At 36.6% G+C, this 26,629-nt stretch overlaps 1 protein-coding gene across 5 annotated transcripts in view; it reads left to right on the top strand.

Moving 5' to 3' along the window:
* The window catches only part of TBC1D5 (TBC1 domain family member 5), a 316,503-nt gene that overhangs the window by 129,022 nt on the left and 160,852 nt on the right, over positions 1-26,629 (top strand). For all 5 annotated transcript variants that reach the window (XM_050970727.1, XM_030227169.2, XM_050970725.1 and 2 more), the window contains one exon: positions 2,391-2,526. In XM_050970727.1, coding sequence (XP_050826684.1) covers positions 2,427-2,526 — 100 coding nt within the window. In that variant the 5' untranslated portion in view covers positions 2,391-2,426. The remainder of the gene's footprint in view (positions 1-2,390; positions 2,527-26,629) is intronic.

Raw genomic sequence — 26,629 nt, 5'->3', positions numbered from 1 at the left:
ATATCTTTATTTTTTTTTTGCAGCCATAAGACTACAGGTAAATGTTTTTTAAGGAGCTAACAAGTTTGTAAATATTTTTCTTCAAGATACCATTCATGCAGTTTTCATTGTTACAGTTTTAAAATTACATAGGAAACACATGAGCTATGCATACAGTTATAGCACATTTTGTTGAGCCTTGTATAGAATTGTTCAAGGCAATTCTGTGGTTTAGTGGTGTGTTTTGTCACACTTTATGATTGTAATAATTTAACACAAAGGTGCACCACTGCTGAAGTGTAAGGCCTGCCTTCCCTTGCTTACTTGCTCCTTGTTCCCAAGACTTTCAGATGTTCTCTACTAGCTGAACAGAAGTGAGAGATGGTGTGATCTTTTCATCACTACAGTACCACATGTACCAGGGCAAACAGAGAATAAACCCCACAGGGAATACAGCTGAGAGAGCATGCTTTTGAAAACAGACTGAGTGCATTAATTTCAAGGAATTGCCCAACTAGTTAATTATTTAGGGGGTTTTAGGTTTTGGGGTTTTTTCCCCTCATCACTTACTAGGAAAATTAAGAAGGTATAGACTATAAAAAGGTCTTAAGAATCCCAGTTCCCCATCATTGACTGACAGTAAACTGAAGGTATAAAGACTACATGGTCAATAGCATACCTTCTAGAAACCAAATGAAAAGCATAATTGATGTGATTTCAAATTTGTTAATATGCCAGTCCTGAAAGTGTAGATGCTAATATCTCTTTTTATATTTTTTTTCTGAATAAATTTTTTTTGCTGTTAGAAAGTTATGATACTTGTAAACCAAGCAGTTAAAGTAAGTGATATTTAAAACTCATCTGGCAGTCGTAGGTAGCTACTTAGGGTGCTTGGGCAAATCTGACCTATTTAGCTGGCTTAGGTTTTTTTGTGTTGTGAGTTAATAAATTCCTGTACAGTGACTAAAATGCAGTCTTGACAAATGTACTCTTGCACTGTTAATGCACTGGAAAGGTCGTTTCTCTTTCTTATGCACTGATCATAACATCGTCTGCTTTTCACCCTCTTATTGGCATCCTCTAATTTGTTGCAGCCAGTATTAGCTTCCAGCACTCCTCAAATGAACTTCTAACATAGTTCTTGTTCAGTTGCTTGACAGTGATGTGAGTACCATTCAGGAGCCTGTGATGATGAATCTGCATCACCTACTTCCTAAAGTTTCAGTTCTGCCTTCTGGCCTTCATTTTTGGAAGATGTCTTTGTAAATGTTCACCAGCTAGTTGATTATGTTTCTTAAAATGCTTCCTTAATGTCATCTTTATAGAAGGCTGTCCTGGTTTAGGAATGGTATTCTACAGTTAAGTTTTCCCACTGAAACCATTGCTTGGCACACAGAGCTCACTTACTGACTCCCGCCTTCCCTCCCTCCTCCCTGCACCAGGATGGAGAGGACAAAATGGGAGGCACAAAAGGTAAAGATCACAGGTTGAGATAAGAACAATTTACTAGAAACAGCAATGAGGTAAGAAAAATGAACAGTAACAACAATGATGCTAATGACAAGAAAAGAAATAAACTAATGACAAGAGAAGAAAAGAAACCTTCTTGCTTACTGCAGCAACCCTAACAACAGATAATAACCAACCACTCCCTCCAGATCAGAGCTGACATTACCCTCTTCCACACTTACTTGACTAGAATAATCTCCTTCTTTCCAGAAAAGATTCCCTTCTCCCTGCCCTGGTTGTGACATGACATGGTATAGAAAAACCTCTGGGCCCTAGCCATGCCTCCTGGCTACTGCAAAACCCTCTTCTTGCCAGAACCAAGACAAAAGTTCAAAAGTTAATATAAATCTTAATAAAACCAAATTCACCTATCGTGCCAGTCAGTATTAATCCATTCTCTTTTTGTGTGTCTGTTGCTGTTATGTTATATTTGATCTATGATTTCTGAAAAAGGAGTGGTTAAAAGGAAGATTTTCTGGGATGAAAAGTCTTGGGTCCAGAAGAGTGATGATGATGATGATGGTCTTTCCTCAGTTTTGCTCTATAATCTTCATCATGCCCAAGAACTAGCATCAGTTTTCCTTGGAATCAGACTAAAAGATGAGTGGGGAAAGCTAGAAGGAAGGAGAGAGGCTGTTGCCCTGTTTTACATTCTTCAAAACCACGCTTGGACTTTTACTTGCACTGTGATGTTTGTAGGAACTGTAACAATTCTTTTGGGCTCCAAATAATACAACATTTACAACGTTCAAACACTATTGTTCTGCTAATTAGACAACTAATGGTGAGGATGTGCCTGGAAAATAAGGGGAGGTTTTAAGTATTTTTGTTCTTGACTCATGCAATTGAAAAATAGTTTAAGGAATACTGAAGTGTTTGTTTCTCTGTTTTATTTCTTCCAGATAAAAACTCATCAGTTGGAATTTACTACTGCCAGTATGTATCATTCTGTGTCTGAAACCAGTCACCCTTTGCAAACAGAGGAACAAGAGATAGGCATTGATCCCTTGCAGAGTTTTTTGAACAAGCCAGGGGAAGGTGAGTTTGTATTTCTGTGCTCTTTTTTGAGTTTATACCTTATGTAAGTGTGTCATAATAACTGTATCTGTCACAATTTGTTTAATTCACTCAATGAAGTTGAACAGGGCAACTTAAAGAACATTTCACAGAGCATGTGAGGAACACTCTGACACTAATGAAAACCATGAAAAGTCAACTTTCAATTACAGACAGAAGCATTAGCCAAATGTTTAATGTGCTGTCATCCTTTTTTAATCATAAACCAAACACTGACTTCAGCATAAGAATATTGAAACGGAGCATGACTTTATGTTAGTTTCTCAAGCATGGACTCTTACACTGCTTTGGTTTAGGGATCTTTTGTTTGTTTTCCTTTTTATTTCTTCTTTATTTTTTTTTTAATTTGGTTCTGCAGTAAAGTTCAGTATGTTAATTTGGACAAAATTATGCAAATAAAAAGTCTGATTTTTGTTTGACTCAGCCCCTATGTTCTTATTTGAAAAAATATCTCAAAGCTTAGTTAGAATGAATAGGCTCTAAAGATAGAAATTACTGCATAACCTGAAGCAAATTAGTTAAATGCAGTATTTGGAAGACCCTAATGAACAATGAGAACAAACTGCTTGGATAATGCAATGCCTGTCTGTTTTGCTCATCTTTTCTACTTATTTGCTAGTAGTGACAGTGTAGTTGGTTCGAAGAAAGTGATAAGCTTAATGAGAAAGCTCGTCCTTGTCATGAAAACATTCCTCAAGTACTCAGTTATACACAGTGGCACCTTAACTACCTGTAATTTTCCAGTCATTGAACACATGTACCAGGAGGGCAAAATAAAAAATTTATTTTAAATTACAGAGTTGAAACAACTTTGTCACATTTTCTAAGTCCCTCACCCAGAACAACTACTCTATGTGGGTGTATCTGTTTATAAATCCTCTGTTTAGTAGTGCTTATTAAAAAGCTATGTCAAGTTCTCCTCAGTCAGGTTTATTACTTCAGTTTAGAAGAAGCTGATGTTTTGCTTCAAAATATATTGGTAAAACTTCATTGTCCCTTTGAGTTAATTTTTTCACTGTTTCTTTATTGGTTTACAAAGCTTCTTCAATGTTTAAAAATGACAATGTTCATCACAGAGGAAGTATTTTAAATCCTGACAATTAAATGGAATAGCTTTTCTAGGCAGTGTTTCTTTTCTATTACATTTGACATCTTAACGATATGAAGCCATTTTAGCCTGATAAACCAAATGCGGTTTTGTACATATTTTAGAAACTTGAAAATAATCTTTTTTTCAATAAACTAAAATAATAACCATTATCAAGACGACAACAGCTTGCTTCTAGTCTACCCCAGTCAAGAAAAAGATAAACATTTTCTTCCCATTTCTATTTGCTTTTAAAAAAAATTGATAATTCTTTCAACTCTGTTTCAAGAAAAAGCAAAATTTTCACCCTGTTAAAAAAACACTGTAAGTTAATTTTACCCTTTATTGTGCCCAGAAGCAATTAGTTACCTTGACTGAAAAGGTTTCTCATTTTTATCCCAACCTTAACATTTCTATGACATACAAAGTTATTAGGATTGAATTGATGTTTAAAAGTGCCATTAATTCATTTACCCCAAATGTTCATTAACAATGTAAATGTATGCTGATGTTCTATGAGACAAGGAAGTGACTAATGACTCTTCGCACTAACAACACTTAAAATGAATAGAAACTTTAGATAGCTAATCTTGAAGTAATCAAGACCCTCATTCAGCTTGGCATCTCTGTATGCTCTAAAACAGCTGTCAACTGTTAAAAATATATACACAACACACACATACGCACATGCGAGGATAAAGATATGTAAATACATGGTTCCCCAAGTCATAAAGGTTACCAACTATGGTACATTTTTTATGTTCTATCTATGTAAATATTTTATATAAAGCATCCATTTCATCTTCATAGGCTTTTTTGCTGTGAAACACATAGTGCATTTTAATTTGAAACTTTATATATCCAGAATAGGTCTTTGAAGTTCTAATGTTTCATTTTAAATAAAGCATGTGTATGGTTGGTGTTAGCTCTTTAGGCATCAAAGTATACAGTTGTTCGTGTCCATGCAATCTGTCCATCATTGTCTTCACAAAAGTATTTCAAGGTTTTTCAGTGCAGCCTCAAGTTTCAGGGGTGATATGGAATCAACTTGGTGAAAATCTCTAGCTTAATTTTTTTGTATCATAAATCACAGAAATACGGTGGAGGGGTGATCCACTGGAGACATTCTGTGCAATATTGTAGAATATCAGTATATGTGAATTGTGTTTTTTAAGCATGGCTGAATGCTTACCTTGGAGGCAAAGTGATAAAAGCCTTCCCTGAGATGAGGTGATTGGAAAAAAGCACTGCACTGATAAGGGTGCTGAAAAGAAATACTTAGTTACTGATCTAGTCAGATTTGTAAATCTACATGAAGTGTTGTATTTTTAGCATGTGCAGTTCATAGCAGAACTTGATGGAGACCCAGAAGATGTCATGTCCAGCTGGAGTTACGAAATTCTCTCACAGTTTTCATAAAATTAAAGAAATCTCAAAAATACACGGATTGCTCTTCAGTATAGCTGCTTGGAAAACTGCATGCGTTGACTACTTTTTGTTCATTTGCTGTCAGCTTGAAAGGGTATATTGGATAGCATTCCAGAAATATGTTGAGTCTCATAGTACTCAGTGCTTTTATTAAAATTTCAGTGAAGGAATAGAGAAAAAAAAATGGTTTATTTGGGACAGGACTGTTGACACAATGGAGAGTAGAGGTAAAATTCAAAGTATTCTTGAGATTTTGGAGAAGTGGCCTGAGAAGATTAAGACATGGTTCACTAGGAACAGCTGCAAGGATTAATGTTGCAGATGCTAGGCATGAGACTGTTACCTAGCTGAACAAATGAAAGTAGATCACTACAGATGAGGTAAGTGTCATTTGGAGAAAGGTCTGGGTGTCGCTCTCCAGATTTTATGTAACTGATAAACTTTTTCTTTCTCTCTGGAAAGCTCTCCAGATTTTATGTAACTGATAAACTTTGAATCTTGAGTTATGATAAGCCATGAGAATGTGCTTGTTTGCAAGTTTAAAAACTTCAGAATTAGCCTTTAACTGTAAAGATCTTTAACTGTAAGATCTTTTTCTATCCCTTTAAAACATTTTTAAAAATCTGTTAAGATAGTATTTTTGTCCTTTTCTGTTGATTAATTTGGCCTGTGTTATTTTCCTTATGTCTGATTTTCCTTTCAAGATACTGAAAAGGTACATGCCATATATGCACTCATTTATGCTTTTATAAATAGCATTTTTAAATAGTTGATTAGAAGTTTATGGCAGGGTTTCTCACTTTTGCAATCTAATACTTCAAATGGAGGATTCTAGTTATTTTTTAAAAAATTAATTTTTGGTTGTTTCTTGTGGATCTGGTTGTATTTTAATTTACATGCGTCTAGGTATGTGTGCATTATTATGTTTTCTTTTGACTATGGTAGTCTTTGACTTGATGACGTCTTTCTGCATTCTCTCCTCTAAGAATCATCATGCTTTTATTCACTTTATTCTAACAAGATTTTTGTGTGATCCCCTCTGAAACAGGGATCTTTCAAAGAGAAATTGGTGAATCATAGCTCTGTCTCCAGCAGAGGCTTTGTGAGACCTGAATGAAATTTCAGAAACATTATTGTTGTACCATCTCCCTGCATATTGCATCTGACAAACTGTTTTTCTGACTTCCAAATGCTCAAGGTTTCTGTTACATTGAAGTGGGATAACTAGGTTAACTTTCTGCCATGAATTTTCACTCCAAGTTACAGCGTCCACCACATTCCGACACAAGTTTTGATGAGCGTGGTAGGTAGTATTCCCATTTCATTGATATAATGAGAAAGTTGATCCTCTAAGGACAGACTGGAACAATGCATTTAATACTCTTCAATTTAATTTGCTCAGTATCACAATTAATACAATTAAGGTCACTTGAAATGAAACTATTAACAAATTGGGTAATTTACTTTAACAATGTCAGTGTGTTCTCACAATTACACTTGCTTTAATTAGTGTACAAGCTATTATTTAATAGCATACTTCACATAGAAAAATGTAATGTGTTCTTTGTTCTCAATAGAAGAAAAGGGGAAACCTTTAATGGGTCAGAGTGTTTTGGAGTTTGGCAGGATATATTTCATGTGTAAGGACTACAGTTGGTGGTGAGGACAGAGAAGGCTGATGTTGCTGGAAGGACAAAGATAACTACTGGAGTGTGTGACTGAAATTAATCCAGTTGAGTTAGATAAGTTCCCAACCTCCTATTTACTACTGCATACCTTTTGATTCTCAAACCTGCTGTGAAAAAATATGAGAGATGATAAGAGAGCATTCATATTTCCATTTTGGCCATATACTGTGTAGGTGTTTCCATTGCTTGTCTCTGAACAATAATGCTATTCTGGTGTTAACCTCATAGCCCTGATCACTAGAAAGTATTTCCATGGAGAACTATACCTTATGTGAAATTTGAGATACCTGGTTTATATTAGTGTCATACAGAAAACAATTAGAAAACAGAGGGGAATGAAGTAGTAAAGTAAATGCCATCTTTTCTGGACCAAGCATGTGTCATGAAATAATTTCCCCAAATCTTTAGTGTAATGCACATGGACTGTTTTGGCCCTAGACATTCCTTACAGGGTTAAGTGAATTTTTCCTGTCAGAAAATTATTATATCTTCTAGCTGGTCCTTAGCAAGGCAGTGTTATACGTTAAGGGTTTTTTCCCCTTACAGCCCCCTTCACCCAGATATACAGTGCTAATGTGAATTGCCCTGTACAGCATTTATTTACCTCAAGTTTTAGAGATCAGTTCATTTAAAGGAAAAAAATCACAGAGGTCTGCACCTCTCTGTGTGAGAAGTACTTTCCTAGGTAAAAGCTATTGAGAATGCAAATCTAGTGAGTTGTTGAAGACTTACTATTTTCTTATCAAATATTTTATGACGTCATGTGTGTCATATCATGTGTGTTATTTCATCTTCTCTCCAGGGAGCAACATGTACATGAAGTATAGCATTGTGTTTTTAAGAATCTTTTAAATATGCATGCTACTGTGTGTTTTCATTAAAAAGACAAGATTGAAACAGAGAACCTCTTTGCATTATACTGGAACAGAAGAGCTGAGGGTTGTGATTGTTTCTTAATGTCTTTGGGGTTCCATGCTGTGGATTACACCAGGCCCTGAAAAAGCCCTGTGTCCTTCACTGGGGAGTTTTACCCTTCAGCCAGAAATCTTAAGTGTACCCCACCAGTACAGTTCTTCCTAGTGGTCCTGTTCAAAACCTTTGTGCTTCTCCTGCAGGGCTTGGTTTCCTCAGGTATGATGAAGGAGAAGGGGCCATCCTCAGTCTGTTTCACTTCATATTGGATGAATAAAAGCAAGAATGGTTTTTACATCCTCAAATGCCATATGCTAGCATAACAAGCATTTTAATATTCATTTATTAATAATAACTGCTGTTTAGCTTGCTTTTAATTGAGCTGCAACAGGATTGTAGTGACAAAGGCTTTTGGAGCAACATAGTGTATCTTGAGCTAACTCAGGCTGTCATTAGCTGCTTCCCTACAACTCTTCATTTTCCTCTTTTCTGTATTAGACATTTTTATTAAAAGATCAGTTAACAGAGAAGCTATGCATGTTTAAAAATGTATCTATTTAATATAGTTAGTTGAAAATCTAGCTATCTTAGCTATCACACAGTACAATTTTTACTTGAAAGACTGTATTTGTACAGGTGTTGACATGCTCTTAGAAATTTGCTTCCTGTGGGCCCTTTGGTTTCAGTGCCTTACTGCAAATTTGTATTTAGGAATTGCAGGAGTTTTTTTTAATTACTTCAGCTGTGGGAGCAAATGTGAGTAGCTGCCATGGGCTTGTGAAATACCAGCTTTAAGAGATGGATTCTCCTCTCTAGAATTGGTAGATATGGGGGGTTTTGGTGGCTTCACATGAGTTGCACATTGCATTAACTCCAGTTTGGAGGTTATTCTGTGACATGGGTAACTGGCACAAACATCATGTAGGGAAATGGCCTTCAGTGGTTGATATGGCAGATACTAGGGATGACCTTTTGGACGGCAATGTCTGTTCATGGAATGATTTGGGTTGGAAGACAAATTAAAGACCATTCAGTTCCAACCCTCCCCCCCCACCATGGGCTGGAAGCCTCCCACTAAATCATGTTGCTCAGGATCTCCTCCAGCCCGACCTTGAGCAATTCCAAGGATGGTCATCCACAGCTTCTCTGGGCACCCACGACTTCTCTTGATCCAAGTGAAATTTTTTAAATGTTCGTTTTGGAAGTTTCACTCTAAATCATTATATGAAAACAAGACCATTCTCTCTAACAACACTGGCACACTACCTCAGTTCAGTCATCTGAGCTGGGAGTTTCCAGGTTTTTCCAGGTACAACTCTGCCTGGATACTGGCATAAATCACTTGCCAGCCTCATGTCATTCTTCTAACAACTCCTTGTGACTCTACTTTGGGAGAGGCTGATTTGAGTGTTTCTGTTTCTTTTCCAAGCTCTTCCCAAATCCAAGTTAAAGATCAACTAGTTGGCTCTCATCTCATTTCCTAGTATATAGTAGTGTAATAATACTTGTAGTATAAAAGGAAAGAATGCAAGTTAAATGAAAAAGAAATTTAAATTTTTTAAATAAATATTACATGCTTAGAGAACCTTAAAATACCAAGAAGAAATTTCCATTTCAACTATAGTAACCTACTGAACAGCAAAATAAAGCAGAACAATCTTTTTTAATACAACCTCTGTAAATGTAATTAAAAGTTGTTTAAAACTAGTACATTATAAAAAGTTATACATAAACTAACAATGAGAATACAATCATTCTTTTGAATATTTTACTCAGACTTCACACAGAAATATAATATGAAGGTTACTGGACATAAATACCTTACATATTAAGTGTTTCCAGGAAATGTTCAAATTATGTTAAATGGCTATATCTCCTACATATGGAAAAGGCAGATTCTCTTAATTTAAAAAAATTGAACTGTACACGTTTGATTGTACTTGTGTATGTATAATGAAAGACTAGTAAATCAGAATTCTAGCTGAGGCCAGCATGATTGGTACAGGATAATAATTAAATGTCTGGGTTCACTTCTGCCCTGACGTACTAAAGATTGTAATTTACAAAGCTGTGTATGAATTGTGAGCAGCTAGCTGATGTTACAGACCTCTGTATCTGAGATTAAATCTATGTTAAAACATTTTTAAAGAGCTTAACTGTCACAAATTTGATTGAATTAGAAATTGATTGTTCTATATAACAGAAATATGTCACTACAGATGGGATGTTTTCTGTCTTTCATGTATGTGGACATTTATAAAGACCTGGAATTCCTTATTTTGAAAAGAGAAGATTTCAACATACTTTCACTCAATTGATTCTGCAGAGCTTCAGTTTTAGGGTTTTGATTGGCTAATAAGCCTTATTCTTTAGCCTCCAAGGTACCCAGGGTACTCCCTGCCCCCGTTCTCTTCGGACATGCAAAACGAAGACACACAAAAGGGGAGAGAAACAAAGTACTGTCATATTTAAGTGGTAATATATTATCTGGTAAGATGTGTATTATTCATTGACAATCTGGCCTTTTAACAAAGAAAAATAGGCCTATGCTTAGGTTGCCACTGCAACAGCCGAAACAGCTGATACTTTAATGAACAACATACTGAGGGCCATCCAGGACATAAGGCAAATTAAGCAGGTTACAAACTGCATATCTTCTGTTTAGGTATAGGAGATCTCCCCAGCTCTGACAATTAGCTCCGCTGATCAGGCAAGCAGACAGACAGAAACAGAAGGAGGCCATTTGTATCAATTTGAGGAACAGAACTAGTAATATCTGTACCAGGTAGTTTCACCTCCGCTTTGGAACAGATATTTCTAACTGCTGGTTTCAGCTTCACAGTAGCAAATAAATAAATAAATGTGTGCTGCTTAACAAAAGCTTATTTTCTGTTGTTTACAAATTGAGAGCAAAGGAATAATAGTACTTCTAACCTAACGGGTTTTTAAAAAGGATAAAACATTTTCTGGACATACAAGCAAATACGAATCTTGGTAACCTGACAGCTTTGTTTAAACGTTGAATTTGAGTTTCCTTTCATGAAAATCTTTTCAAAGTACAGCAATTCAGCTGTGAAAACCTGAATACATTAATGATGACAAAGAACCTCTGGAGTGAGCCAACATTTGTTTTTGTTCTTTTACAACGTTTCCTGATGAATTGCGCATACAAAAGTGTTGGAGGTTATTTTAATTTTCTTTCCTTACTTTGATAATAAATGTCTCCACTGTTTACCTTTTTGGTTAAGGTACCTTATTATTACTAATCAGCTTTAATTATTTATAACAACGTGACTGTGAAAGATGTTTCTTTGATGTCAAAAAAAGTCAGGGGCCTGATCCTGACCCTATTAAAATTAATAGCTAGGTTCCAATTGGCTGCAAAGGTAACACGCCTGAGTGCCCTTTGAGGGAAGCAGTAATTTAGCCCAGGGTACTGTTAGTTGGGGTTCCTGTTTTGGGAGATTCAGATTTTAAGCATTTGGTGTCAAAATTTGGCCATGCAAAGGCAGAACTCATATAACTAACTCTTGAAGTCAGTCCCAGTCTTCATTTTGCTCGTAAAGTACACAATAATTTAAAAAAGGCTAAATGTACAGGATAATAAGAGAACACCTTTCTCACTGAACATGAGTGCTAAAATGGGGGAACAGAGAGAAATGTGGATAGCCTTTCTGCTTTTGTCTATCTTTTTTCAGTCAACCAAATAGCAAACTAGCTCAAATCTAAGCAATACTGGATAAGGACCATCACGTTTCACAGGCATGTGTGCCAGCTTGTGTTTAAATCTTATTTTGTTTAAGTGAACTATCAGTGGGTTTTGTTTCTGACTATTTTAAGCTTCAGATTTATATGGATGTACATAGACACACTCTGTGACAAGACTGAACACTTCTGTCAGATCTAGAATATCTTTTAGGTATTCATAAGTATCTTTGTTCAGTTTCTTCATCATGTTACATGTTTAGTTCATTGCATCAGTAGTCATGTGACTATAACATTTCAACCACAGCACAAATGACACAAAAGGATGTAGAAAATGAGACTTATTTTCACCATTTGTGAAAACCACACAAGATTGTGATGCACTTTGTGCTCCTTGGCTTGATCTGCTTGAAAAGGGAAGTGGGACTTGGGATGTTTGGTTTGCACCTGTGTGCTTACCTTTTAGAAGGTGTCATATACAAAAGAAGCAATGAAATTAATTCTTGTGACTGCCATATGGAGAGCAGCCACGTTATGTGTTCTCATGAAAAAAGGAATTTGAAGCTGGTGAAATGATATGGCTCTTTCATACAAGAGGTCTGCAGCTGGGCCAGGAACTTGACCCACATCATTCAAGGTGCAGGACACTGCATCAGTGATGATGCCATCCTTCAGCTCTTTCTTTCAGGCAGTTTTTTCGAGGCAGGTAGCTAATTAACTAAGAAAGTGTAACTTTGGTACAGAACACACACAGCCTTTTCATGTTTTATATACAAACTTAAATAAGCATATATCATCTTAGAAATTTCAAATAAAAGTATTTTTGGTAATGGAAGTAAAAAGTATTTCAAAAGACGTAGATCATTGTCACTTTTTCAATATTTTGAGTAATTAAATAAAATTAAAATGTTTTGAATGTCTTTAACTATTCCTGAATCTTTGATAAATGGTGTCTTAGTACAGATATATATGGGTGTTACTATTACAACATGATTTGGCTGCAAATCTAAGGAATACTACTCCACCTTAATGAACTGATTGTCAAAGTTGATTTATTTGTGCTTATTTATTTCATAGTTTTGTATTTTAGTATTGCCAGGTCCTGTCTTGAGAAGAGGGAAAATACTTATCACAAGAGTTTTTCAAAGTAAGCCCAAGAGTGCTGTGGTTTACTGGACATGGTGGTGTTCAGTCAAAGGTTGGGCTCGATGATCAATGAAGGTGTTTTACAAGCTTTAGTGATAAATTCTAAATACCTTATTTCTGTACAAACAGCTGGCACTTAAATATTTTGCTTGGATACTAAACTGATGCACAATAATGCATGAACTCTGGGATAGGAAGACTATGCTCAATCTTTTGAACAAATCCCATCCAGTTTAGTGCAACGGGGACCATATAATCAAAATATTAGCAGTAGCGTGTATGATAAATTTCTCCACTAAAATTTTGATATCCCATTACAAATTATTATTCTTGATCTTCCTAAAAGTTAAAAGGCACAAACTTCATCCAGATAAAGCTTTTATGGTGGTGATAATTCTTTTCTTCTGAGAAATTGGATTTGTAATGGAATCAATGATTTAACCTTAGGAAAAATGAACTGTATAGTGTTTCAGTACTAAGTGCAATTAAAGGGATAGATCATGTAATACATGTGAAAATATGTTTGCAATGATCTGCTAATATTTTGAGTTTCATTATAAAGGGGTACATTTTGTTAAATATGTTAGTTGTAATTTTGGAAGATGCCAATGTTTGTTTTTTTACATACAATTTGAAATATTTAAAGGGTGGAGCAATGAAACATAAATCTGTCCATTATTGGGCATTTCTACTTTGCACACAGATGAATTTTCATCAAATTTGATTTGATGACTGGTAGCCAGAACAGATGTTATCTTAATGGAGGAGAGAAGCATATGGAGCCACAGGGCCACCTCCAAACTTCTGTGACCCAATATTCTTTCATTGTTTATTGAAGTATGAAAGAAAATACTTCTCTGCAAAAGTCTACAAAGCTCCATTCTGAATTATTACAGCTAGGTCACCACAGCATTATTGCCTTACTAGAAGAAGATTTTATTGCCAGAAAAAGTGTAGCATTAATTGTTGCTATTCTAAAAAAAATGGAAGAAGAAAATTAAAATAAAAGTACCCCAGGCAGATGAGCTTGTGTCTTTTGCTTATTTGAATTTGAAAGAAAGAAGGGCTGTAAATTAGAGCTTACACTGTGGAGAGCTCTAGCTCTATTCTGGGGTTCTTGAGACAGTAATATACTGAATAATAAGTGAAAAATTTTGGTTGAAAAGTTATGGAATTGAAATCATTCTGCAGAATTAAATTTAATGTATTTTATAAATTTTTATTTATGATGAACATATAACAGTTTTAGTTGTGGCATTTGTATGAACTAAAGTTATACCCTTGTAGCTGTGACATCAGAATAACTACTTGTTCAAGTGAAGATTTTTAGGTTTTTTTAGAGAAACTGGTTTGTAATGTATGCCTGTCAGAAGCAAACTTCTGATTTGGAAAAATACCATGTAAATACAGGACCGAATGCTTCTTTTCACTTTTAAAAAGAGCATATAAAGCCTGATTTAATTCTGGACGTGAAAAATATCCCAAGATTTTTTGTCTTGGAATTAATGCTATATTTGTATATAATGTATATCTAGTCTTCTGCATATTACAAATTCAGGAAGATGTATGCAGATTTTCTGTGATTTCCAAGATACTTACTCATATCTGTCATATTCAGTTTGAGATTCTTATGGAAAAATGAGCCTGCACTTTGAATTTGCATTGCTTAGCTAAAGATAGTTTTATTTTCCTGCATATTACTCTGTTCCATGCTAAAACTGTGGCTCAGAGCAGCAATTTGGAAACTTTTGAACATATTTAATTGATACCAATTGCATTAAAACAATACTGAATATTAAGATAGGAAGCGGGGACATCTGAAAATCATGTAGGAAATTATGTGTACAGTGGTAATTTTCTATTAGCCTAGGATTTGGAGCAACTTACACTGGCTCCTACAGCATGGATGCATATTGTCACCATTTCTGGCTTGCCACCTAGAAATAGCCATTAATGGCACAACACAGGCTACTGCAGTGAAGTTTGTACACATCATAATTATTCCCTCTTTAGGTCTTTACTTTGACCATCAAGTGATTTACTGTTTATAAATTGGCACCACTTAGCATTAAAGATGATGAGTCAGTTTGGGGACCTTTAACTTACTTTAGCAGTTATTTCTCAGTTGCTGTGAAGTCTCTGTCTGGTTTCAGTTTTGATGAAGTTAAGGCAAAGAACAATTTGAGGGCTTTAAATTCAGTCGGGTTGTTTTTCTTTTGCAAACCATATGCCAGTGCTCCAAAGGCCTGTCTTGTGGCTGGTTAAAACAAAATAAGAACATCTATAAAAGGTCCCACTCTGAGTAATGTGTACTAATTTCAAGCAAAAATTCTTTTCATTTGGTGTTTATGAATTACACTTTTAAAACTTTGCCTAGAGGTAGGGAGGAGTGTTTCAAAAATCAGATGTTGGAGTAAAATGGCTATAAAAACATGTGATCTTCTATTTTACTGTATTTCTTCTTCTGAATAAGTAATGCTCTAATAAAAATTAAAGAGCAAGTTGCATTTCGAAGATCAGGTCATCGTAATTCATTGACATTAGGCCACATAACTGAATAATGTCTTACTTCAGTGAAATACATCAAATGAGATCAACAATTATGACTCATAAACATGCCTCGCAGGCATAAAACAGCAGGGAATTAGCATGTGAGGCTGATAAATATGCATGTAAATAAGCTCCCAAAGGAATAACATGGGTTTGATTGATAGGTTTAGAATTGGAACATATGTAAACCCCTTTATTCCTCATTCTGGTGTAGCTAAGTAAAGATGCGTTTTACTTGTTAAAAGTTTCAATAACTTTGTAAATCTTAATGCCACATCTGCTTTTGTGTGTGCAGGCACGTGTGAGTGTCACTTGAGAGATTGATTGAATTGTCTACAGGGTAGATGCCCTCACACTAAGGCTGTCATGTTTGCGTGTGGATATTGGAGCGGTTGTGTATGTGCGTGCCCATGTGTACGTGAATTTGGGTACTGTGGGGTAGGGGGATGTTGAGAAAAAGAGTATTTTGGGGGTTGTTTTACTCACAAATTGCAGATTTTAAAGTTTGGTTCTCAAATAGAAAACCAAGTTGTGAGTTTTGGTATATGCACCACTACATTTATTTTTGCAAATACATTCTGCATTGAAGGTAATTACTATTTATATTTCAGAAAGTCCCACAAGTGCTACTACATTTAAGAGTCTGGCAGTGATTCTTTACAAACTTCCAATTTTTTTGGCATCTAGCAGCTTGAGCTCTTATCTACAACTTCAAAGTACCTATCACAGCAGTATATCTGTGTTGATCCACACAAGTGTTTATGCTGTGCAGAGATTTACACCCTGTTGTTAGAAAACTATAACATACATTGTGTTTGTTAAACATTAATACTTTGCTTTGCCAAATACAGACCAATTGGTTGCCATTGTCATGTGGCCTGGTGTACATCTGCTTTATTACCATTCCCTGCTATTAGGCAATAAAAACTTTTCCGAGTGATGCACACTTACTGATGTCGCATCAAGCTGTAATTATGCTAAAGTGATCTTAGACCAGTGGCAGGCAAGATGCAAAACCATTTTCAATAGTATGGTGTGTGTATTGACTGTAGATTTTGGTTCTGGGTGGTTTATAGCTAAAATAGTCATTCGGAGAAATTGGAGCTGGGGCTCGTATCAGAGATCACAGTTGTTCACATGTGAAAACCTCAATTCTGTCGTACCTGCCTTTGGCTTAGAGATACCTTTCTATGGAGATAGAGCTTCAGCAAAACAGCTTCCTTCTGTTTAGATTTACGGGGTAGCAGAGAATATATTTCCCAGTTAAGATCAGTCAATTCAGGAGCTACCGCTTAGTTCTGAGAGCCGGCTCTTTTTGCTGTTGAAAAATAAATAAACTTGTAGCACTTAGAGACATCACATCAAATCTCACGTGGCTTCTCATGAAGCAATTTATAGCTACCTTGTATAATTTGTATAGAAATGTAAAGCTGATCCTTGCTCCAACAGCATCAACTGCTTAACCCAGAATGTAACAGCCTGTGACACCAAGAAAAAGTAAGCCCTGTGTACAGTCTGGGGGAGGGGTCTTTTCATAACAGAGCTGAATAAGCAGATTGCTCTCAGGAACTCCGATGGGCCATGTTTCTAGCTGCATAGCACTGTCCTTTTTCACAGAGGATGCCTAGATATCTCTTGAGCCAACAGAAATACAAAATAAACCACTCTCTTTTTTTTTATCCTAACAATGTGCCTTTTTTTTACACTCAGGGCCATGACAGGCTGTCACTCAATTGCAGCTCCCCACAAGAAATGTCCTTGAATAGTTCAAGAGAAGCCAGAAAATTGTTGTTAAGTATTTTTTTCATTCACCTCTAGAATTTTCCACATTTTCTCCAACATGTGTGAAGCCACTGGGAAATATGGTTAAATGAGTTAAGCAGACATCACCCATCTGTGCATCTCGGGGAAAATAAAAACAGTGCTGTCCCTCCGAGAGCTTTCTTGGTACATAACCAAAATCGGAAGAACAACCACACTCTAAAGCTAAGGCAAGGCTGTTGCAGGAAAAAAGGAATGAGCACTTTGAAGGAGCTGCTTCTTCTGGCTTACCCCAGTCTTGCTGGTGTGTGGCCTTTGCAGAATGTGAGGTGACCCTAAAACCTGTGCTCCTCCCAAATGCCTGAAGGCTACTGGACAGCCGAGAAAAGATGACTGCACGTCATATTTGCTTCAGACAGTGCTGGAAACCTGGCATTCAGTCTCAGCTCTGAATTTCAATCCTCTCACAAGCCAAAACAATCACGTTGCAGCCTCCCCCGTTTGTATAAATGTTTAAGATAGAAGGCATCACAAGAACCCTACTTTTGCTCAAGTCTTGATTTACCCTTTAATATTGTTCACTGCAGCTCTTTCTACTACTCAAGTGATTTGTAATTTGTATCTCTCCAACAGTTCCCACTTGGATTTCTCATGCACTGAAAAGTCAGATGCCTGACATTACTGTGTAAAGTTAAGTGCTTGGGGTTAATGAGTAGCATTAAATTTTATGAGGTCATGTCCAGTAGATGTTAAAAGAAGCTTAAGGGAACTTTATCACTGATAGAAATTAACGGTTGGCACAAAAGAATGCCTGAGGGAGTTCAGTTCTAAGCAAAAAAAAAAATCGGTGGTATAAAAACTAAAATATAGAGTGATTGTGATTAATGTAAACATTTTTGTTAGGTAATTGGTTACTTGTTGCAGTACAAGAAATGAGACCCCACAGTTTGAAAGAATATTATTGTATTTAGAAAGCAATTAATGTTTCTAGTCAAATAAAAAAAATCTACATCACCTACAATATTTATATTCTTTCAGTAAACATATAACCTTTGGGGCTATATTTATCAAATAGTCAAGCCTCCACTTATTTACATGAGTTTTTTCTTTGGGCAAAATATGTTTTCCCTTGTGGAGTATGTTATTTTGTTTCATTAAACCTTTATTTCTACTCACATGCATTGCTTATATTACAGACCAAATGAGTAAATTCTGTGTACTTAAGTCATCTAAGGTTTGTGTTTTTTGGGTGACTGATGGATGGCATGAAAATTCTGTTTCAAAAAGGAAATGGCTACATTAACTTATGGATAGATTTGTTTTGCATAATTATGTGGGGAACCATTCGGTAATTACACCAGTATTCACACGCTGCAATTGTCGCCGTCTTTATTCCCTGTCATTCCAAAGGCAGGAAATGGAAGCCTTGTTCAGACGTAGACATTCTTTCTTGCTCTGTCTTGCAACCTGCAGTCACAGCACAGAGTGCTTTTTCAAATAATGCCTGTACCTGAGTAAGACAGCTGTTGTATGGAATTTCACTCCCATAGTGTGCATGAAAATTCAGCACCTCCTCCAGGGTCTCTAGCACCAGGCTATGGATCTGCCTGGTGCAGAGCGTTCCTTTCACGCCACTTCAGCTCTGTGCTGTCTGGATACAGTGTTGGGAGGAATCATGTGAAGCCTGCTGAGAATGCAGAGCTCTGGTATGGAAGAGCCAAAGTCTCTGGTTCAAACCTTTTTCTCCTCTCCAGCTTGACAGAGAGGCACCATGCTTGTCTTAAAGCAAATCATGGCCATAAATTGAGGTGGAACAGAAGGAAAAGGGAAAATATTTTAAAATTTGTAGACCCTTGGGACTGTTCTGTTGATCTCCAAATGGTTATTTTTGAGTTTTAGTATTAATTGCATATGAGAAATGCCTTCTCACATTTTCCTTAGGTGGTATTTGGTCAAAAAATGCAAAATCAAAAAGCTGAATCTTTCCAATGCTGGGTGACATCTTTGTCTTGCACACAGACTGTTTTCTTTTTGGCTAAAAGATTTTTTGTTTTAGAGAACTGAGGTAACTGTTGGAAAGAATTGACTACTACTACTAAATAATTTTTTGTATTATTGTATAAATTAAATCATCAAACTTTTGGAAAACTTCACTATAATCGTTAGGCACAAAAAAAAATCTAGTCATACTTGTCTTATTTGCATTTTAGAAGTCTTATATTTATGTCTTCAAGTGCTTTGTACTTTCATCCTTAGCACCATTCCGAAGTGCCCCTAGAGATTGACACTACTCATCCTCCACACAGGAGGGCAAGGGTGGGGAACAAAAATCTGTCCCATGATGGATTACATACTTTTTGGCAAAAATGTTTTGTGGGGAGTTTTTTTTTTTCCTCAATATCTACAACAAAGTGATAGTTATTTGACAAAGCACCTTGCACTGTAGTAAATAGAAGTGTTTTGTCATTCTTGCTGTCAATTTGATATATTTTTATATTCTGATGTAGCTGTGGACTTTCATCTCTTAGACATCTAGAGTTTACTGCTAGTGCATATATACCTTTGCTCTGCAAGTTTTTCTAGATGTGTCATTCACAACATGCATCTGCTTTTGCACCAGCAAAGTGCACAGTTGGTACTCTCCAAATTGCCTAAAGGTTGATTTACAAGAATTTTGATTAAAAATCTAGTGTTTTCATTTTGCTTTGGCATATTTCAATTTGGCAGTTTAAAAGCTCTAGCTCAGTACTTCTTTTATATTGTTTGGTGACATGTTTTTTCTTTGGAGAAATTTATAGAAAATATAGGGTACTGCTCCATTTTAGGTTCTCTCAGTTATGGGTCTTCTGGATGCACAATATATTCCAAGAATTAACAGCCTTAATTAGACAGACTCAGGGGTAGTCCAGGGCTTTCTGGCTTCATCCTGTAAAACGAAGCTAGTCAGATGTAAGCTCAGTTGTCCCTTCCTGGTGCATTTTACTCCTGTATAGTTAATTTGATTAGGATAAGGGCTGTTCCATCAGCAGCAGTAACACCCTTCAAGGGTTGCGTTTTTGAGTCTTTGTGACACTGTTGGTTATCTTCAGGTTTTGGTTTTTTTTTCTCAGATGCCTTGCCAGGTTGTCAGGTATTAGGTGAAGGTAACATGATTTTATTTTTTTTTTAATCATGCATTTCTGAATTGTGCTACCTCTAAACTCTACTGCTATTGGAACAGGTCTTAAGTTTTGCCCAGATAACTTTAAATGTGTTACTTAGTTACATTATTAAAAATATGTTTACTAAATAGATGTGAGCAGGATCCTATTTCTAACTGATTTAATCTATTATTCGGCAATTTATGTTAATATAAATCCAAAGAATCCTTTTGGACCAACAGACCTGTCTGCTACCAGCAGTGCTAAGAGTTGTGGTAGGGAAGGAGGAGGCTGCAGCTGGAAGGAGTTGGCAGAGCTGAGCTGGAATGACAGAGATGGTGTGGGAGCCCAAGAGCCTCTTCCTGACCCTGCACATTTTAGAGACTGGCAGCTTCCCACATTCCTTCATGTGGGACTTCCTTCACCTCTTACTGTGTGCTTTTAAAACCATCACATTTCAAGAAAGCCCAGGCACTGCCCAGTCTTGCATCTCAGTAACAGCTTCCTTACTTGAAGCTTCTTGTCTGTTTCCTCTTCCTTGGAGCCAAACCCCTCAGTTCTGCTGCTGCCTCTCGGGGGTAGCGCCAGCCCTTCCTCTGCCTTTTAGTTTCTCATGTGCCCGAATTTCTGTGTTTCCATTTATTCTTTTGCTCATTTATTATTCCAAAATTCTTTTTTATTCTTTCTGGTTGCCTCCTAGCCATAAATGCTGCCTGTTTTGCCACCCCAGACAAGCAAGTAGCCAATTACACCCACGTCACCACAGTAGCCACATGGATGCTTTGATTTCAGGCTGTCCCTCTTTTCCTGCATGCCCTGGGTGAAGGAAAGTGGTATGATTTTCACAGTGCTTGTAAACACATTGCACTCCAGAAAGAAGGTCTAGAAAAGCACACTTTGCTTTCAGGAACCTTTCACATCCATCAGCAATGCTGTAAGTCATCAGCCTGCTGCAGTAGCATCCTTTGATAAGGAACAGCAAAGAACCAAAGCTTTTTTTAACTCCTGGTCTTGGTTATCGTGAGACCATCTCCCCAGCTTTAGGAGGTGAGGCTGCATATCACTGCCATGTAGATCCCTGGCCAGGCTAGCTTTTCTCCTGATAAACCTGTTATTCTCAGTTGAAAATCAGCTAGCTCTTTGTTGAAAGGGCAGTTATAGTTCAATAAAAGAGCACTTAATTCTTTCTTGTTTGTCTTCTACTACCATTTAATCTTGGAAAAACAACAGAATGCTGGAAAACTCCTGATTAATCTTTTTTATTTGTTTTTTTTTTCCCCTAAGCTCCATGGAATATGCATTACTGCTTTTGAATATGAAAATTAGACTATACATCTGTATGATTTATTATCCCAAACAGAAGGATTGCAGCAATCTATAAGATAGAAATGTGGTTAAAAATAGGATGTAATTGAAGTAAGTTAAAGGACGATAGTGGCCTTCAAAGATGTAAAGAGATGGTATGTTTTTCTTATTGTCAGTGTAAATGGTCTCTGGAGACCACCTTTTTATAGTGATTGTGCATGTCTAAGATTAAGCAAAGCTGCATGACCAGTGCTATCTCAGGAGGATGCTGAGTCATTAACTCATGTTTATTGCCTTTTGCCATCTTTAGTTTATTGCGATTTATAGCTCAAAGGCCTTTTAGGCTGTTTATAAGTTAAAATTAGCTAAATTCTTCTGGATGCAAGTATAAGTCACTCAGCATTTGTATATCATCAGGGTGTAAATTTCTAGCAGTGATGCCAGGCAGCTTCTAAGATTTTTTTTTCTTTCTGTGCTAAGTCTAGTTATGCTGCTTGTCCCTAGTTAAACTGGATTACTCTATCCTGTTTTACTAATTTTGCCAATTTGTGATTTTGAAAATTGTGTGCTCTCTTAAAGAATTTACTCAAGTTAGAGATGAAATTATTTATTAAGTATACAGTTTCCACTTCAGTCAGACTACACCAAAATGTCTGTATCTTATCCTGGAGTCTTTTGAGTCACACTTGGTGGGATGACCTGGGAATTTGTGTAGGTTATGTGTGATAAATGATCAGCCAGGCTATGTAGCTGATGCAGGCTCTAGTACTGAGCATATGAACAGAAGTGGACATAATATGCTCTGGACCAAAGACAGGTGCACTGGGAGAAATAACTGAAAAACACTTAGAAGAATCACCTTTTACCTTACCCTGTGGATTTTTTTGTTCTAGCAGTTGTATTGCTGCTGGTAGCAAATTCAGTTCAGGCATTACTGGGCTAAATGTGTATCGACTTCATTGGAGTCACATTTGCTTATATAAGCTAGTATTGTGTGCTTCCCACTAAATGGGAAGTTAAACTATTTTTCCATGTACATGCATTTTCTGAAGAGTTTAAATCACTATTTGCATCACAGTTAAACTTATTTCCTTCCTATCATGCCTAGAGAGATTATATTAAAACACATCTGGATATAAAGTATTTGGGATTTTGGTAACTTGCAATCACCTGGGAATTCTTCGGAAACGTTTGTATGAATTAGTTCAGTGCCCTTCGAGTAAAATTTCTTACTCTGTGTATTATATTGGTTTTAGTTTAGAGTACAGCGTATAGCTCAGTCTATTTTTGTAAATGCAGAGGCTTCAACAGGAAAAGAAATATTATAAATAAGTCCCTTGAATGTACTTATTGTTGAATTTATTTTAAATTGAGCTGCATGGGACTACATTTCTTAAACACTGATGCTATATTCTAATTTCAGAATCAGTCATCTAGACCCTTGTATATCTTTTCCCATCCACACTGTTTCACACATACATTTTACATGGGGAACGGTGGCATGTTAATTTACAGACTAACCTAATGACAGGGTTGGTGTTTAGAGTTGTGAACATGCAGAAGCAGTTTCACTTAAAATGGAAACCTTCTTACTTTCATGTGTCTTGATTTAAACAGAAGTGCATAGACAAAATTGTTTCAAACGTTGCCTGGAGAATACACTGAGATTACTCATATATGCGTATACAAATACGCAACTGTGATTTTATAAGCAAAGATCATGGAAGGTCCCACTTGATTGTCAAAAGTCAGCAATCCAACAGACAGGGTTCGAGCAACATGCAGTACAAGATATTATATTGAGAAGTTTTTTTTCCTAAATGGTAACCAATGTGTCTGCCTATCATACTGATGAAACAGCTTTCAGCAGGGCTAAAACAGGCTTTGATTTTGCACCTTGGTGCCAGTGTTCCTTACCTACTTCCAAATGTGACCAGCTTTCACTATCACAAGGCTGGCATCTCTGTGGGTTCTATATTGTGCTTTACAATTATGTTCCTTTAATAATTCAAGTAAGCTTAAAGGGGGAAAAAGACTGTTAATGCTTAATATATTTTTTCATGTCAATACTGAAGATTAAACAAAATATTTCAGCCTAAGACTTTTATACTTCAAATGGCAAGTTCATTAGTTCATTTCACAATTCATTATCTTCATGTATCAGTAATTATCATAGTGTATAGGTTTTTATTTCATTTGCGGCAAAATATAATATTTTAGGGCAGAGCTGATAAAACTAAAATGCTATCAGAAATATGTGCTGCATGCATTCAAAGTGTGCTTCTAATGCTAAATGAACTTGAAGTGAGGGATAGAGAGCCAGGTTTCTACGTAAAGATTGCTCACCCAAAAGTTGCGCCGTATTTATTTCAGAAAACCGAACTTGCTCAGAGCGAAACCTTCTCCAACTTTCCGGCCTAATAATTATTTAATAAATATCAGAAGTGCAGTGCACTTAATTCTTTAGCTGAAGGCACAATTTACAGTTGCTGTACGCTGCTCCGAGCGCGCTCCATTTAATCACTTGAAAGGATGACTTGAAAGCCTTGGCTGCGCGGGGGCTGCGCTGTGCTGGGCCAGACGGGGGCTGCACGGATCGAGCGGGGGCTGCGCGGGGCCGGGCGGGGGCTGCGCTGCGCGGGACCGGGCGGGGGCTGTGCGGGGGCTGTGCGGGGTCCGGGCGGGCCGAGCCCGCGGCGGGGGCGGCCGAGCCCGCCCGGAGCCGGCGGCAGCCGCGGCCGCCGCTTCCCAAACTCTGCAGCGCCCTCTGTTGGCGGCGCGCGGCAACGCCCGGCTCCCCGCCCGCGTCCCTCGCGCGGAGTGCCGCAGCTCCGCGACGTTTCACTTCCTAAACATCCACTTTGTGTAGTAAAATCTCGATTTGCCGTATGTTTTCGGGATTTGTTCTCCTTTTATTTTCTTTTTTTTTTCCCCCCCTCCTCCCTCTGCCATTTTGGTCTATCAGCGGACCCAAATCAGAAAGCTTCAGTCGTCTTATGCTTTTTGTATTTTATTTTTCCTGCGCTGCAGAGATCCTGAAGACTTTCCAAACTGCAGATTTGGTGCTGTAGAAATACAAATTGTCTGCTCTTTTGTAAACCTTTCAGTTGTCATACTGTTCTCTTTCAAAATAATAGAGGAGCTTGGAATCGTCCATGCTAAAATTAAGAATTTATAACTGTATGGAACAGATGTTTTCATAAACATTTGCTATAATTAATTTCAACTAGGGGATTGAAGGAACAAAGCAGTTTTTCCCTCTTCAAAACTTTATTGCCTTCTCCCCATACAGCAAACTCAGAAATCTTTGCTTTAATATTGTTAATGAAACAAATTTACTCCTCTGTTTGGTTTTCATTGTGAAAAAGGAAAGGTGAATTTGGACAAGATACAGGTCTTTGAAAAAATGGAGAAATACCCTGAATTTCAGACATCTCATATAAAGGCTTAAGATGCAGAACATAAGTTTATAAGGTGCTCCTTTCTAAAACTATACCTCTGTAGTGTCAATTGAGAGAGATGCCTACGTGTTAGAATAAATTTTATCGAGATCAGTCTGATGAATATCTAGCTGTGGAGTAAATAGTACAAAGGAATTTTATGTTTGAAGAGTTGTGAACCTTGCTGTTAGAAAAAGCAAAGGAATCTCATGGTATTATATATAGTTTTAATGCATAGTAAAATGCTTATTGTATGTTGATTACCCCTTTATACTCACAATAAAGGACTGCAATCTGTTAAGCAATTTTTTTTTTTTTGTTGTTTGTATTATATGACGAACACATTTTGACTAAAATTATTCTTCCATATTTGTATCGTCACTATTTTAGGGGGGGTATTGTTTGGAATTTATAATAGTTTAGGGCCAGCATTTTGATATTTTTGTGAAGAACAAAAAAATATCCATGCTTTATTGTTCTGGTTTTTACTAGTTTCTGTATATAATATCGATATCATTTGAGGAAAAAAAAAAGTATAAAGTTTTAAAAAAAGAGCAGCTTAATTGTTTTACACCTGAAAGAACCAGTGCAGCTGCAAGGATTTTTTGAGCAAACTAGAATTCCTGACTGATCTGTCATCTATAAAGTGTGCAAAGAAAAATAGGTAGCTGTCATTAAAATTACATTTCAGCTTTCAATAACCATTTAATGAGTAGCGTAATTATATAAGTATGGTACCTCAAGTACTTCACTCAATAATTAAAAATAATCTCATCTTTAAAGTGAAAGCGCTGTAATTATTATTTGACTTAACCAGGACCACTGTTGTGATCTCCAGTGGCACCTCAGATTGTTTAAAGTGGTTTTGAAAGTATAAATTAAAATTGGATAAATCATTAAATTATTAAGCTTTAAATATGCTGAAAATTAATATAGCATGGAATTTTGAAGTCATGTTATAAGAATTGACAACCTTAGACTGCAAGCATAGATTTGTGTTAAAATTTTACTTGTCTCTAATCATAAAACACTGCATTAATGATCGAGTGTTTATATCAACTTAAATTTTCACAATGTTAAATAACTTTCATGTTTTAACAACATTTTAACCTTTGATTAGAATACAAAGAAAAACATTAAGCAGAATGCAAACAGGTCAGCAGAAGGATCTGTCTCCATTATGACACTTGTAAGCAGGGAAATGCATGGTCTGGTTATCTAAGTAGGATCACTTTTATCACAAAATCCTAAACTGCCAGCCATAAAATCCTTTCATAGGTGGCACAGGATTGGTAAATTGGTTTGCACTGTATAAATACATGTGTGCCCACATTCAGACATGTGTGTGTGCCTGCATACATGCATGCAGAAATGTAGATATATTGAAAGAAGATTCCTCAGTATCAAAGTATGTTTTCAATAGAAAAAATATTAGTTTGGTTTTTTTTTTAATTAGGTGTGCAGCCATCAAGCAAGGCCATGTCACTCAAGCTTCTTGTCTTCATGGACTAGCAGCTGGTTTGGACAGTATCCCACCCCTTCTCCTTAAAAAGTCCAGTGCTGAATTTTTACATCTCACAGGAAATTGCTGTTTTCAAGATGTAGTGAGAGAGATTAGAGAGAAATGTCTGATCCCTACATCATTCTTCACATGCTTTTTTAGTCTTGCTGAGCACATGCTTCAGCTCAGTGTTCATTGTGCCTGGAGCATACCCAGAGTGTCTTCCCACCTGTGAATTGGGGCTTTGAAATGCTGTCCAGTTTCTTCTTATTACCTGAAGTGGAAACTCTGTGATGCACCTTGAAAAAGCTCTTCTCTGAGAAAGTACCCTGTCAGCTGAGTCACCATCCCTGAAGATATTTAAAACACATCTGGTTTTTTTAAAGATGTGGCACTTGGGG

Source organism: Serinus canaria, chromosome 2 (assembly GCF_022539315.1).
Source record: "Serinus canaria isolate serCan28SL12 chromosome 2, serCan2020, whole genome shotgun sequence".
Lineage (NCBI taxonomy): Eukaryota > Metazoa > Chordata > Aves > Passeriformes > Fringillidae > Serinus > Serinus canaria.
Note: the sequence above shows the minus strand (reverse complement) of the source record. Positions and strands in the feature narration are given on the sequence as shown.